General features: G+C 40.4%; 1 protein-coding gene across 1 annotated transcript in view; it reads right to left on the reverse strand.

Annotated features, from left to right (window-relative positions):
• Positions 1 to 633: 633 nt before the first annotated feature.
• Positions 634 to 16,623, reverse strand: part of PDE3A (phosphodiesterase 3A) — a 49,186-nt gene continuing 33,196 nt past the window's right edge. The window contains exons 11-16 of the mRNA XM_050899011.1: positions 16,113 to 16,226; positions 14,461 to 14,660; positions 12,058 to 12,261; positions 8,517 to 8,672; positions 4,636 to 4,876; positions 634 to 1,173 (exon numbers count right to left, since the gene is read on the reverse strand). Coding sequence (XP_050754968.1) covers positions 926 to 1,173; positions 4,636 to 4,876; positions 8,517 to 8,672; positions 12,058 to 12,261; positions 14,461 to 14,660; positions 16,113 to 16,226 — 1,163 coding nt within the window. The 3' untranslated portion in view covers positions 634 to 925. The remainder of the gene's footprint in view (positions 1,174 to 4,635; positions 4,877 to 8,516; positions 8,673 to 12,057; positions 12,262 to 14,460; positions 14,661 to 16,112; positions 16,227 to 16,623) is intronic.

Below are 16,623 nucleotides of genomic sequence, written 5' to 3' on the forward strand. Positions count from 1 at the left end.
CTCTGAAGTGTACAGAGGGCCAGGTCCTCTCCAAGGGAACAGACCAGCGTGCCACACAGTCCCTTGTAACCCCCTTTGGAAAATAAATTTCCTGGCACATCCCTTTCGCCAGCAGTCTGGGAAGTGCTGAGGAAGAGGAGGAGGAGGAAGAGGAGGAGGCGGAGGAGCCCGCACAGCTGGATGGGGCCAGACCAGCAGCCCAGGCCACTGTGGCCCCTGCTGAAAGGCCACTGCCTGCAGCCGGAGTGCAAACTGGGACTTGGAGGGCTACGGGGAACGCAAAGCTCCTCAAAATGGTCTCCGGTTCCCTTGTGGGCACAAATTCTCTAAAATTCAGGCCTTCTGTTTGTTGTCGTGTATTGGGACACGTGCTACAGCTAGTGTAAGAACTCAAACTATGCTATATTACATTACGTCCACTCACACTCGCAAACACCCCCTCACGCACACATATATGTTGGCAGGATGTATCAGCATTCATATAAAACTTTGGAACTTTCATCCCTCAGCATTAAGAGCAAAAGCTACTTAACTGGTACCTTACTGTTAACTGCAAATGTGCTTTAGAAGCAGCATTTCCTTAGATAACTTTCTTCTGTAAATATCACAGTGACCATAATATATCATTAAATGTATTTTGCTGAAGTGCACAGCCAATAACCCTGGCTATATATATATATTTATATAATTCCACCCACCCCCAAATCTCTTTAAGGAAAGTCTGTAAAAGCCGGTGTTGCAGTGTGAAAGCTTCCTTGAGCATAGGAGTTTAAACAATGTACCTCACCATAAAAAGGAGAAACAAATGAAACAGCTGTAGGCGCATTATCCCATACTTCTACAGTGTTGTGTCTAAATGCTGTGCTGGCTTGAGAAAGAGTCTGTGCACGAGTCAATCTGTCTTAAAATACTGCTGTAAATATTGTCATTGGTTTGGTTCTACAGTTGTGTTCTCCTCCTCATCCCTCTTGGGCTTCCCTTTCTCCTCCTCCTCTTCCCTGATGGCCTGAATTTGTTCTGAAGACTGGTGCAGCGTGGATTGCTCCGCACCTTGCTTCTCTGTCCCGGCTAACCTCTCCTCGTCCTCAATTACTTTCTTCCACATTTTATGGTTCTGAAGCAGGTGCTGAGTGATCTGACAGTAGATTTTCCTCCTCTTGAACTTCTTCTTTCCTGTAAAATACCGTGTGACATTAATGCACTGTTTTCTGTGAGAGAAGAAGGAAAAGGGACTGAAGGTGTAGGAAGCAGACAGGGTGTACTGTGACATATAGGAACTGCATCAACAGATTTTTAAAACCACGAACTTAAACAGTCTTAAAATTCAGAAAGCTATGCCTCTCCAGACCTCCAGGAAAGCAAACTGGTTTCCTGCACAGTTTGAGCCCCAGCTTCATCCCATCATAGGCTGCATGCTATCCCTGACTATGCAGCTCACAGAGACATCTAGTGCTTGAATGATTATGCATAAAACATGTTGCTGGGCTGTTTCTGCTCGGTTTTTTATATCAGGTACTTAAAGACTCCAATCACCCTACTCCATAACACACACATTAAATTCTGTGCCCCCCCCCCCGCCAATGGATCCCTGCTGATTGCCCTAGGAAAAAAATCCTGATTTTGTTTTCTCCACATTTTACCTCTGATCTGAGCTTTAGAAGGAAAATGAATGAGCAAGCATTGGTAACCAAAGGAGGTAACCCATTCCTATGTTCCCTTTTCAAAGTTAGAGATTTACCACTCCACCATTGCAGTGGAGATGACCTTAAAGCCTTTGCACAACATTCCTTTGGCAATGGAGTCTGACCACTGAAGAAGTAGTCATATAGCCAAATACTGTCAGGGAGCTTGCTTGTCTTTGGTTTTGAAGCATCAGTCCTCTGCTGTTAACCTAGAAAATGTTTTTGCCACTGGTAGTTCCCATGGCTCCTGACACAGCTGCACTACAAGTGTTTTGCTGTCTGGAGTGTGGTTTTTTCTGTGTCAATATAGTCCGTCCAACACAGATTGTTAACTCCTTAACAGTACAAAGCTTGAAAATTTTCCTGGTCATTAACAGTGGCAATGGCAGTCACAGAACTGAAATAATAACCCCTCCAAAGACAACTGCTGATTTCTTTTTTAAAGAAGGTGACATAGAGGAATGTTTTGTACCAAATAAATTTACGTGGATTAGTATTTGCAGGTTGCCTAAAGTATGTCTGTGTCAGGATCCAAAACGTTTAGCCCTTGAAGCTTTTGAACTGGAAACAAAGAGCTTTTCACTGAGCACAGACCAAATCCAACTCAATCCTTCATTAGAAAGCCCTTGGTTCCCTGTAGGAAACCTTCAGGTTCAGCACTAATAAGAAGCCCCGACCCTGCCAATGCCGCAGCAGGACATTCTCTCCTGGGTTTCCCAGGTGACCCCGCATCTTGCTGCTCTCTGCAGACACCAGCGAGCACTTGCTGTGGTGTTAAAATTTGTCTGAATCCCTAAAGACTGAGCCTGTTTAATTCTTATACTTGCATCAGAACTTTGGAGGAATTACATGCTCCTGTATAATAACAAAAATTATTTTAAGCTACCTTAAGGTTTTATAACTCCTAAATTTATCTCAACTGCTTTAGTGAATTATCAGGACCTAGGTGAAATGTTTTCTGCCACAATTATATTTCCACCTGCCTAAAAAGCATTTCCATCAAGAAAAAGATCTTCACCAACATCTACACAACTCTTAGTTTAGAACATCCAAAATTGTGTTGATCATAGGTATAAATTTCTAACGACCTGTAAGACCCCTATATCGACACAAAAGATGCCGTAGAATCCTGATTCAGATCCACGCAATCACAGAGAATTTAGGGAACCCGAAGAAAACAGTTTGTAACATGTTGGTATGATTGGCAAGATGAGCGCCCCACATTTGGTAAGGAGGAAGTAGGAAGAATTTGTTTGGATATTTCAAAACTTCTGATACATTCATTTTTAAGGTTTTGCAAAAGATGAGCCTAAAAGCACCAGGTTGAATAGTAAAGTACTGTCATGGAGTAGAATGTGAAAAAGAAAACAGAAGACAACTAAAAAATGGTCTGTTTTCAATGTGACAAGGGTTAATAATGGCCTGTGCTTTTAAGCTGAAAGCAGCATTGTTCACTAGCAGTGATAAAGAAGGTAAGTGAATAGAGAAATGAGGTGAAAGGAAACTAAGGATTTCAAAGTAAGGTTAGACGCTCCAATGGATACACGAGAACATCCTTCATCTTTCTTTTTAATACAGCAATATCAGTTTCAGGCTTTGGGGTCTATGTTGGTTACCAATTGCATACGCTTTCACCCTGGTAGGCAATTCCATAAATGCCAATCTGCCACAGAAACATGTGGCTCTGCCCGCTATTACAGAGCTGATAGATCATAAGGTGCTAAAATAAACCTGTGTGTGCTATATTACTTAATGTTTCCTGTTCTCAACAACATTTTTTGTGCGTGTGAACCTGCTAAACTTAAAATACATGCAAGTGTGTGTGTGTGAACAACAGCAATGATTTCTTAAATACAAACCGTATACCCCTGGATCTTACTAGAGATAAAAGGTCAATTCTGCACATCAGGAGACATAGATTTTAGTTCCACGTCCTTATGTGAACTATTGCAATCATCAAATCTTTCCACTTCTCAGCTTCCCCAACAGAAAATAGGGATGATACTCAATAGGGCATGAAAGTGTGTGGGAAAGAACAGAAAAAGTGAGGCTGTTAAGAGAAAAAGCTATGTATCAGTATTTCACTAGCACACTTAAGGCTGGTGCTTTCTAGAAGGATTAGATATAGGGGAGGGAAAGAAAGATGACGCGGAGGAAGGAAGTAAACGAAGGGTAGTAGGAAATTCAGAGGGAGGAGGAACACGAAAGAGAGGAAAAGGTAACGCATGCAGGATTAAACTGGTAAAAGAAACAGGTCTACAGTTGCAGCCTTTTCTCTTAAAAATCACTTCGAACAAGTTCCTGAGATCTCCTTTCAAGGTACAAAGTTTTCCTCTCAGTATGACAAATGCTGGCACTGTTGCCCTTCTGGAGCTTTAGTTACCGATTAGCCAGAAGGGCCAAGTGACGCAGCTCCCAGCACACAACACAGCAACGCTCAGTGTCGGTTCTCTCCCCACTCTTCTCCACACATTACCTTGAAGAGATTTGCATTAAAATACTTCCATCGCTAAAAACTCTTTTACTGCATCAGCATCTCAGAGCCTCATTCTATTATTCCTGTACATCATGCTAACTCATGGAAATGATGAGTGCTTTCCTCGAAAAATCTCCCAACCATCCTTTCTTCAACTGAAATTGTTGCAGTCTACTAACATCAGTGCTGAAATAGTCTAAAAAGTCCTCATGCACAGACGGGTGATCTACCACCAGAAACCTCAACTGAAGGTAGACGTGAGTAGTAGATATGAACAGCAATGGAGCGTCTCCGTTACCACTGTAACTGGCTACATGCCAGCTTCACCAAGGACAGCATTGAATCACTGTAACTCGGGAGAGGCCCATGTTGAACCTGACCAGCTTATGGTCTCTATGCTTTTACAATATGGCTGCTTAGTGTTTGGTCACAATATGGAACTTGCTCCGTTGAAAAATATAAGTGTGAATAACTTACTGGATTCAGCATTTTCACAAGCTTCCATTTCTGCTGTTTCTTCCTCTTCGTGCTCATCAGTGTCTCCTGATTCATCACTATCTTCTATCCATTTTCCTGGCATCAGCCCCGCTGAGTCATAGGAGTTACATAGTGGTCCCACAATGTGAGTGATGAAAGATTCCTGGAGGTGTGCCAGCTGAGGAGCAGAGCGATCCATGAAAGGACTGATTGGCAAGCCCAGGCTAGCCTCTTCATCACCCTGGAGATGAAAAATAGCGGTAATTTCTCTGAAGCAAATGAAACAAAACCATGTCATGAAAAGGAGTAATGCACATCAAACCAATTAAAAATGATGAAAGAAAAATAATTCAACTCTAATGCCACTTCCATAGCATGCCAGCATGACATTACTACAGTGCCATCATTTCCAATGGTTAATCGAAGTTACAGCTCTTCTCTTGTAAGAGGACCCACTACTGATAGTGTGAATTTAACAAGGGTGTTAGTTGATGACTGTGCAAAATGATGCCTGCAGCCCTTGTCCTATACTTTACACTGTGAGTGTGAAAATTTGAAAATTATTTTCTTTCTTTCTTCACATTATTTTCAAAAATCCCTTCTGATTTTGTGATTGTTAGCTCACAACAACCTTGTAGTCAGCCACCTGTTTGCAGGGAACAAGACTGAACTTCTACAAGCAAGGGCTATCTCACTGAACTAGTTTTCTTATTAATTTTGTCCTTACTATACATAACATGGAGAGGGCCTCTTGGCTTTGGGTCATAAGTATTTGTTTCCTGGGACTATTAGAATGATCCCTATGAAAGCAGGTGTTACTCAGAAGCAGTAAATCTTTCCCATAAAGCGTTTTGCTAGCTTTTCTTGGGGAGAGAGGGCAGAGGGGAGGTATAGGAAGACTTTTTTCTCCCTCCTCTCCTTGTAACCTAAATTTTCCAAAAGTCATGGACAATGTATCTGGTCAACACCCTGTTGATATCTGGGAATATCAAAGAATGAGAGTTAAATTTTGAAGGATGTACGACAAATGTCTCATTTCCTTGTGTTTTGTTTTGTTACTTTTATAATAACCTACCCTGAAATGTTATGTTCAATCATTAAACACAAAATATTAGTGTTAACAAAACACTGAAACATGCCATCCATTCTTGAAATAGCAAGCAAATTAAGAAGAGGTGTCAGCTCGCTCTTCTTTACAGTAACAGATCTGAGATTTCCTGGTTGTGAGCTGTCAGTAGTGGGAAGAAAGCTGACTGTTGAAATGTTTACAAGTTTTTTTCATGTTCCGTTAAAACATGATTTATTATGTGAAACATCTTGCAGTGCTTTTTTTGATTCTTTTTAATATGTCTAACCTGTCTTCAAGTAAGTATGCTGAGCATGTGGAGGGAAGAAAAGGAAACACACTGTAACAACATGACACAGGATTTTCAATGTTTCTATGCAATGCATTTTTAATGAGGAGTTTTTATTCATATGGGAGTTAAATTCTTCAAAGGAATTGGCGTTTATTAATGGAAATTCAAGAAAGATATTTCATTGTTTTCACAGCGTAGGTTGAATGTACATATGTATGCTTTTTGATAACAATTCTAGGGAAATTCAAACTTCCCATAAAATTCTCCTTTTCAGAAATGAGAAAATGAAGACTTTTCCCTTCTCACAAAAAATCTGATGATCAAAAGCATGACAAAGATGGTTTGATACACCTCTCATAGCATATTACATTAAAGAAAATCAGATTTTAACCTAGGTTAAATAAGTTGAGAATCTAGCTTATCCTCCTGAATGCCAAAAGTAAGTCCTAGGAAGAAAATGTTCTCTGTTTTCAATCCCATCAGTATCTTGTCAGCACGGCAATTCATGCCATGCAAAAAAACCAAAACAGGAAACCCACTGGGACGTATTGATTTCTCAATACAGTGAATACACATCTTCTATTAAAACAAAAACAAAACCAAAAAACCCCTAATATCTTACTACCTGACCTCTTGGAATTTGCAAGCCAAGAGTTCAAATACATTTGCCCACAATCCCCATGCCAAAAGGAATGCCATTAACAAAGATAACGTATGTGTTAATCTGAATCAAATTTTGTGGAGAGGATAAATCTCAAATGTATTTTTTTTTTTTTAATTACAGGATTATAAGAAAGATAATCCCCAACAGTCCTTTGGAGCAGCTTCCAAGAGCACGAAAACATTAGCAGCACACCTCTCTGACTGACGGAAAATAACCCAGATTCCTACTGTAGAACAGATAACACAGTATCCTCCCACACATGTTCCTCCCAAGCTTGATTCAAAGCTCACTATCCAACACTTTGACGATATTAATGTATTGGAGCACTTACTGCCCTCTGACATTAGTTATGTTGGATCAAAGGAGAGTCATATCATATATCTGATTAACAGGTTTTGTCTGCATGCAGTAGTCACCCACATAAGCTACGATTATCGCTAGAATTAAGTGAAGTACAATTTGTTGGGAGAGTTGTAATGAAAACAGACAAATATGAAGAAAAGCATTTCCTGAAAGAAAATTTGGGAGATAAAGGTTGATCACTGTTGTCATGGGACTCACTCTCCTTCTTTAAGAAAAAATGAAAAGAAAAACGGAACCAACTATATATGTAATATACGTAAGGGTCATTGCTCTTTCTTTTTCTCAGGAGATCTGAAATAAATGAAGGAGTTTCAGGTCAATGTCTGAATTTTGTCCCTTTTATCATTTCTTTACATACTCGAGAAGGCAGCAGCAGTAGCAGAAAATCCTGTTTTTTTCCAAACTGTAAGTACAGTAAATTCAAGGGAAGATGAAAAGGCTCTAAAAGGGATTAGTCTGTGACTTCAAGTAACTGCACAGCCTCCCAGAGAAGTCTGTGGGGAGTCTGGTTCAGTGATTTAGCCTGCTAGCTTCCTCTTGAAAAGACAGGATGTGGAGTTTAGTCTAACCAGCACATTCAAAATATGTTCCCACTCGGGAAACAGAGGAATAGTGTGGGAACAGCCCTGTCCCTTGCACTCAGCAGGGCTAAATAGGTTATAATGAGAAAAGTTTCAATTAAGGGCTCCCTTACACCTGGCAGGAGAGGACCAGTGCCTGGCTGTATTCCCAGGTCTTTGTAAATCAATCTGTGGCTGTCCTTCTTCCTTGTGCTACCATCAGCTGAGCCTTGCATAATTAGTGCAGTTGTACTGACAAACCTTCTGAAAGCTGAAAGTGTTGTCTTAAAAAATAAAGTATGAGTCAGGATCATCGTGTAGGGAGCAGATATGGTTAGTCTGTGATAAACTGAAAGTCAATGTTACAGTCGTGTTCAGTACATAAAGGTTCTGTGTGCGTGAACAGAGATGTGGCCCACAGGGAAGCTAAAATAATTCCTCTGCTCTGTTTAGATCATCTCAACAAGGATGTTGTGTCCAGTTTTGGAGACCACATGTCAATAAAAGTGTGAGCTACCTGGAGTGACTGCAGAGGAGAGCAATGAGAACCAGCCGATGTCTTGAAAAGACGCAGAAGGAAGGATGAAAAGATAGTTTGCACTAAAGAAGTCTGAAAGGGAGACATGATGACTGCCAACAGAAAAAAAAGAGGAAAGGAACACTTGTTCGCCATGTCCACTGTAAGGATAGCGCCAGACTGGAACAGTTAAGCCTGTAGAAACCCCATCGTCAGAGGTCTTTGAAGACACATCAGAAGCTTCAGTGACAAATGGACTTTCACTGATCCAGCAAAAGGATGGACTAGTGTAACTCTAGCAATCCCCTTCACCCCTATTCTCGGTGATTTTCACTCATCACCAGCACTAGCATGCTGCAGGACTGTTTAACACAAGACATGCAACCAGCAGATACTACTTTGGACATGCATTTATTTACCTGTTCATAAAACTCATTGACAATGCCTTCTGTCCACTGCAGATGCAAATCTTTGCATTTTGCAGGCCCATTTATGTCAGCCAGTTTGATGCACATTTGGCAAACCAGCAGGCGGTCGTTCTCATTAGTCCAGTCAATTCCAACATCATCATTCACCTAGTAGACAGAAAAAGGAAAGCCATGACAGTAATCCTGGGTAAAAGGATGCATCCACAAAGGAAGTTCTGCCCTGGGATACCTTACAGTATATTTAGCTATTCAACAAAATCACAAGTGTGATCAGGTGAGCTAACCCAAGGTTGGAATTTACAATCAGCTGTAGAGCAATACGAAAAAAGAAAAATAAGTGGAAACAATGAACATTGTGATAAATTCTGAGAAATTAATATTTAGCAAATGATGTGCCTGTTTGAAAGCATTTGCTAGGAAAACAAACAAATGCAATCTTTCCATGGCATTTTCCAAGAAGTTACTACCTAATTGGTGTACAAAGATAAATTACCATCAAATGCCATGCTGATTTAATTGCTGTGTGAAGACGCATGTAACAAGCTTATTTCCCTATTTGATCTGAGTATGTCTGAAAGTATTCCCTATCTTTTTCCTTTTCTCTATTTATCCCATACCTCCCACAATAAAAAGTGATATATACTATCAACTGTTCTAAAATAAAAGCATCACATTAAGGAATCACAGACAGGTTGAGGTTGGAAGGCACCTTTGGAGATCATCTAGTCCACCCCCCCTGCTCAAGGCAGGGCCAGCTACAGCAGGCTGCTCAGGATCGTGTCAAGTTCGGTTTTGAATATCTCCAAGGAGGGAAACTCCACCACCTCTCTGGGCAACCTCTTCCAATGTACAACCCTCATCACAGTAAACATGTCCTTTCTTATTTTTAAAGGGGGTTCCTGTATTTCAGCTTGTGCTCATTGTCTCTTGTCCTGTCACCAGATACCACTGAGAAGAGTCTGGCTCCATCTGCTTTACTCTCCCCATCAGGTATTTATACACATGGCTGCATCCCATCAGGTCCCATGTACTTGTGTATGTCCAGTTTGATTAAGTGCTCCCTAACCTGATGCCATTCACTGAGGATAAGTCTTCACCACTTCAGATTTTCTCTCACACCTCAGGGGCCTGGGATTCCTGAAGCCAGGTATTAGCCACAACAACTGAGGCTGAGAAAGCATTGAGGACTTTGGCCTTTTACATCTCCCAACGGTCAGTGATACCAACCTTTACTGCTGTTAGCCACATTTTCCCATCTCAGCCTTTTCTCCTAGAATATCTCCTAGTGTGGGAGGGGCTGTCTTCTACTCTCCACTTAATTTTCGAAATTCAAATCCCTCCTTGAAACACAGCTTTAATTGTCAGGCTTGCAATAGTTGAAAACGGATAGAAAGTTGTTGTGCTATGACTAGATGAAAATTCCACATCCTCTGTCAGCAGGTCCCCTGCCCCATACAGCGGTGGGACCACATGGTGAGGGCTTTGCTTTTGGTGTACATGATCCAACATAACTAATGTCAGAGAACAGTAATTGCTCCAATGCACTGATATCATCAAAGTGTCAGTGAGCTTCCTTCACCATTTCTCATTGGTACTTTCCAGACTGCAAGTTTTCTGATGAGAGGATGCTTACATTACATGTGTTTACACTGACTTCCGTACAGAAGGGTGTCTCTGACTGTAGCCTCAATATACTAAACTACAGTTCAGCAACCCAATCAATAACGTGATCATTTAGAGCTAATTTTATCAGTTACAGCACCTCCACCCATATACAAACATGTCAGGTCTGCTCTCTGAGACCACTCTGGTACCAAAGAGTTTTTGCCAACCAAACATAAATAATCTCTTTTTAAGACAGTGATTACTCTGGGAAAGCCAGCCTCAGCCACAAGCACTGGTTAATAAGTTCACTTTCTCCACTTTTTATTCCATGCATGACCATTTGACTATACAAGCAATAAGGAGAGAGGAGGAGGTTAACAGATGTCCTTACAAATCTGTAGTGAGCTGGTAGGACGTGATACATCAGACTGTTCTCCTATTTATATGCAGCGTCTCAGGTATCACCTTGCTTGGTTACAACAGTGGTTACACCTACCATTGTCCAGTCTGATAGATTTAAGAGAAATTTAATTTTCAATATCCACTATTTATGCCTAGTACTTTGGTCAAGCTTGTCCTCTTCCATAGTTAAGACAGTTAATCCCTGTGACAAAGCCACAGTAATCACTGGTTTAGCCTATCTTTTTTCATTCCTTACTTATGTTCACAGAAGTGAAGGTTTTGGTCCAAACTGTCAAACTCAAAGGATGTATTCAGACAGCCTAAATTCCCCGTGTTTTATTGTCATTGTAGCCCTGACAGAGGAGAATCTGCCAATAACTGTTCAATACTTCATGAGGAAGTTAGGCCAGTGAAAATGATCCCAGAGTTTAAAATTAAGACCTAAAGAAACCCCCCTGATATTACTGGAGGTTTTGGGACGTGACTAGTAGGAGTGCAGAAGGAGTTTAGACTTTTACGGATCTACAGATCAGTTCTCTGTCTACCCTGGACCATAATTTAAGGCCTTTCTTTACAGCTTCTTAAAGCCTAACAAAGAGAGAGATGTTACAGGGAAATGGAAAATAAAACCACTTATACATCTGGAGGCTTCAAAATTTCAGGACACAAGTCCATCCTAAGCAATACCACAAGAAAACATTTTATCTATGTCACCAAAACAGCTAGGAGGTCCTAGTCCTGGATGAGAAACATACTGTGCTTGGTGTGTTCCTCACAAGGAACAACAAGGCAGTACCAGTTCCAAAGGCAGGTATCATCCAGGTAACAGGCCAACAGCTTTGATGGATGATGGAGTTTATGAAAGTAACTTGATAGGTGGTCATTTCCAATAAGTTAGGTTGAAACTGTACAATAATTTTTAAGAATGGTTTCCCAGAGTTGCGATTTTACACTCACTGAATGGACTGTGCAGGAAAGATCTTTAGTGACCTTTCTCTGGGGTTTACCCATTTGAAACAAAGTAGGACAGAAAGATCATGTTTTCATTGCATTTGAAATTAGAATTTCAAAATTGTTATGATTTCTGTGCTTTGATAATATAACAGTATGATTAAACCAATAAAAATTCACATTAAGTATTTAGCCATTATGGAAACTTGGTAACACCTTTGATTTTTTTCCCCGAGTGCTTTGCTAATAGGTCTAAAGTGCAAGTGAACAAGAAAACAATGTTGAAAAGTAGGATGTAAGTGGGGTTTACATTCAAATAGCCCATAATATCCTTAGCCTTAAACCACTTTCTGAAAAAACTAAACATCTATAAGAAAAGAAGCGGTGCCACTGAATTTAAAGAAGTAAAAAATAACAGAAGTGCCAGATTACTATTCAACAGAATGTTTTACAGCAGCCAAAAGGACATTCAGAAGAAAGAGCAACACAACAGCCTTTCTAGCCTTTTCACTGTGATGCTACCAAGCCCCACAATCTTTCCTGACCATCCATCAGAAACCCGAACCAATCTTACCTTGGCATTGAATTTGGCAACAAAATCAAAGTGTTTCTTCAGGTCAGTAGCCAAAATTGCCTCAATGACGAGGAAGCGGAAATGCTTGAACTCCACATGGTCGAGGTTGACCAGGAAGTTGTACTCTGGCCTCGACATGAAAAGGTTCCAGGCAGCAGCGGCATGGTGGTTCTCCAGGACGGAGCGGTCGTTGTACAGCACCGCCTGTGAAAGCAATGCGGGCAACTGAAAGCTGAGAAACCTCTTAGCAAAAGAAACACTGCAATGCAGAAATGAGAATGATGTGGGGATGATGCATGAGGGAGGTTCAGGTTTGGTTGATTTATTTGGTGTTTTTTTTAAAGAACTTCGCGAGGTTTGAAGATGTGATTTTGGCAGGACTAACAGCAGACACCTGAATTGTTGTGATGGTGAAGATTTACTGGAAGACTGATTTGAAAAATCTGGGTCTTTCATGCTCAAGGGTCTTCGGTTCCTGACTGAACTGCATCACATGACAATAGATTATTCTGTTTCAGGCCACAAATTAATGACTAATATAATATAGGTATGTGCGTCCCTGTTTCTCAGAACTAACCTCACATAACAGGCATTATTGTCTTTGGTGTTTGTACCTGGCAATTCTGTCCATACTGGACTGATTCCAAACACAGAAACAAGTGAAATTCCAGTTTGCAGCCTGACAACACACACTCAGCCTGACAGATTTTTCAATGCTAAAATCCAAAACTGGTTAAATCTTTACCAAAACAAGATACATAACTTTCATAGTGATGGCAATTCCATTCAGAAACTAAAGAAAGATCTAGAAAATGGACTGTAGGGGACAACAACCATTCAGGAAATCTCTCCACTTCAGCTGCATTCAGTCTTCTGACAATTTGGTTTATGGAAAGAAAAGCTTTTGGAAATATGCTTCTATGTAAAATAGATACAAGTTTTGTAATGTTTTACACAAATATATTCACATACAGTCCAGTGGCTTTTCACTTCAATTGTATTTTTCTGTCATCTAGAGATGAAAAAGTTCAATCCTATCCTAAAGCATAGAATCTATTCTTTACCCCAGAGAACAGGTTGCTGAAGCAACTCAGCTTTACAGTCCATCTTGCCTAACTGCATAGTAAGCATTTGAGATAGATAGATTCTGCTACCCAGGCCCAACTCCTGAGGGCAGATTTTTAATACAGCAGCACTTTATCATTACTGGAAGCTGATACTGCTTGTCATGAAAAAAGAAAAAAACTAGATGCCAAATACAAGTTCTGCAAATTTCAGGTGATATCAGATTTAAAAAAAAACCAAACAAACAACAAACCAAAACCCCCAAAAATAACAAGAAAAATTTTAATTTTTCCTATTAATTTATTTTCAAACTAGGGACAATACATTAAGGCTAATCATCTAACTTCCTTTGTTGATTTTTACAACCACAAAGCTACAGCACTCATTTCTTAAAAATAGATTTAAGGATAGCATACGTCTTCTATCAATCTATTTACTTGGCCAGAGTACCAAAGTTCTCGATCACAGAAAGATGTTGCAAGGACAAGAAGTATTACAATCAGTTTATAGACAGAAACTGACACAGAGCAAGTTCAGGTGACTTGCTCTTGGCGAGAGAGGAAGTCTGGATCCAAGCTGGGGAGTAAATCTAGAATTTCTGCATCCCTACCCGACTTCTCACCATTAAGCTATCTTTTTTTCTTTCCTCATCCACAGAAATATTTTTCAAGCACAGTATGCTGAAGCCAGGCAGGTCAGCTATGTAAAGTAAGGAAAGATGATCTCATAATTAAGCCAATAAACAATGACTCAGAATTGCTGAATTCAACTCCCAGCATTGGCAGCAACTTCTGTGTAACCTTAGGTAAGTCTCAATTCTTCATTTATAAAACTGAGATTATTTTCCACACACACCCAGCCCCGACAGATGCATAGTGTAAAAAGACATTAATAAAAGACTGCAGCTGCTCATATTCTATAGGAACAACAGAAAATACATTATGATCATGCACAAACTAACTTGCATGGTGCACTGTCAACTATACAGGTGTTTTTTTATTTTATTTTAATCTTTCTGTGCCTTACTGGGTAGAATAATTCTTCCCTCATCTCACAGTTACAGATTCTCTATCAGTTAGCAGAGCATTAGCTTCTCCTTCACTGAGACATTTTATCAGTACCTTTCTTAACAGCTCTACTAACTGAAGGTGGTGAGGGTGTGTAAGAAGACTCTTACCGGTAATCCCCAAGTGAAGTGATTATTTGTCACTTCGATAAACTGTTTCAAAATATTTGGTAGACTTGCGCTTAATGGAAGCCACAGGCACCAGTGGCAAGGAGAAGCTGTTACCAAAGACCTTCCAAACTTAACAGCAACGCTGCTTGAGATTTATTTACCTGAGGAGCACTCGTTGCTACCAAAAAGGCATTGGTCCTTCCTGGATGATCATAATCATGCATGGCTGCAGCTACATAAAGAGCCATCAATTCAAGGGCAGGGATGTTGCCAGCTAGGCATCCGTAGCTGTCATCTGTAGGTGTGTATGTCTTTGAAAACACATAACCCATATGGCCATGAGTGATTCCACTGTCAGAATCTGAGCAGAAGTAAATAAATAAATTAAAAAAAAAATCCTTACCACTTTTTCAGTGACTTACTGAAACAGAAGAAACAAAGCAGGAAAAGAAGCAGCAAATTTACAATACATAACAAGAGTAAAAACATCCTGACCTCAATGCTTTCTGATACTGTGCACATGATCCAGTGCCATAAGGCACACAACTGGAAGGGAACAAATTCTGATCCCACCGGGGGATCTTCCAGCCGTCCAGCAGAGCCTGTTCTCAAACTATGTAAGTTACTAGCAGTAAGCCATGGATTCATGGCCATGCTGGAGCTTTGTGGGTAACTCGATCTTCCCACTCCTTCCTCTAATTGCTTCACCATATAGATTAGTCTATGAGACACTAACGGTCCTTAAAGCAATGGACTAGCATTTATTAATTCAATTATGGTGCATGTTTTCCAATCCAAAGGTCTCGACTTTGGATCTTTGCTGATAATCCTCTTAACAGCCTCTTTTTGAAGCAGGTTGAACATGCCTGTCAGAGGCAGGTACTGAGTGAGATGCTTTGCTAATTTAATCTGCTTGAATGGATCTCACATGCAGCTGAACAATGTCTTTCAAATAGCAAACACCAAAAAGACCCAAACTCAACCCCTTTCATTCCACCCATTTCACCTCACCTACAAAGCCTCCAACAACCCTTGCTAATAAAATTTTCCAGGAATAAAAACATTTCCTGCCCCACCAAAACATCCTGAAGAGTTTCACAAATGATATGTATGTGCCACATAACCACCACCAAAAAAAGCAGAAGTGGAAGTGTTTTTTGCGGAACAAACTCCTGCTTTTCCAGTAACACCCTCAGAACTCCCACAAAATACAGACAGGTCCTCTAGTTGCTACAGCTGAACCTGGAGAAGTTAATATAAACATGCAATAAGAACAGCTTCCTGTAAGGAGCAATCATAAAACAGTAGACGAGTGGTCTTGCAAACTAGTTGCAAAATGGTAACAAGTCTCTTTCTTTGGAAGCAGTGAAGAAAGGCAAATGAACACTTCACGACAGCCAAGCAGCGGCAAGTGCACAGCACTACCTGCATGCCCCAGCGGTTTTGTAACAGCAAAACAATGCAGGGTTTGAGGAGCTTCTGGAGCAGTGTTGAAAAGCACTACTAATACAGTTTTCCTAGAAAAAAAGCTATTGTAAAAAACAAACGGTAACAAACATCTGTTGTTATGGGTGACCACAAACGCTTACATTCACACATTGTTAAATGTAAAGTATTAGGTTTTGGAGGACCAATTCCATTCTCTTCAAAGTTACACAAACATACCTTAACACCTTCAACATCCAACGTGCTACTGAACTTAAAAGTCTATATAACAAGTACTGCACGCAATCCTCAATTGTTGGCTTTCTTACAGCAAATTTCATGACAAAAACTTTAAAAATATAACATATATACGTGCACATTTAAATACCTGAATCGCTAGCTGACCCGTGATCATTAATCACAGTTGGGAGTCCTGGGATGGGCTGAGTAGTAAGGTACCAAACGGCATGTAGAACATCAGTTGCATGGATTCGGTTGTGATCTGTGATACAAAGCAAATGACCCTGCTATTAAACACGAAGGATATTTCCGACAGAGGGAAATCAGCACCATCTAGTGGGTACCGCGTATCAGTCAGTCGAGCAGAGACAAATCAAACATTATCACAAGCATGAAAACCAGCTGTATTCTGTAAATGCTCAGTTTTTCTTTTACTGAAGTTGAAGCACATTCAATGGCATGTCTCACACCAGTCAAGAAAGAGAAAACAGCAGAGAAGCAGTGGGATCTGCAATGTAGGAAACTTTGCAAAGAAAGTGTTAAACAAGGAGCCTGACCTGTGCTACCAGCTCCAATCCTTTAATCCAGTGGTTGCCTTTAGCTAGTTAAATGCCATCGGGTAAATATGCACTGTTAACCTGTGATTCAAATGAAATCAG

The sequence above is a fragment of the Gymnogyps californianus genome, chromosome 1, assembly GCF_018139145.2.
Source record: "Gymnogyps californianus isolate 813 chromosome 1, ASM1813914v2, whole genome shotgun sequence".
Taxonomy (NCBI): domain Eukaryota; kingdom Metazoa; phylum Chordata; class Aves; order Accipitriformes; family Cathartidae; genus Gymnogyps; species Gymnogyps californianus.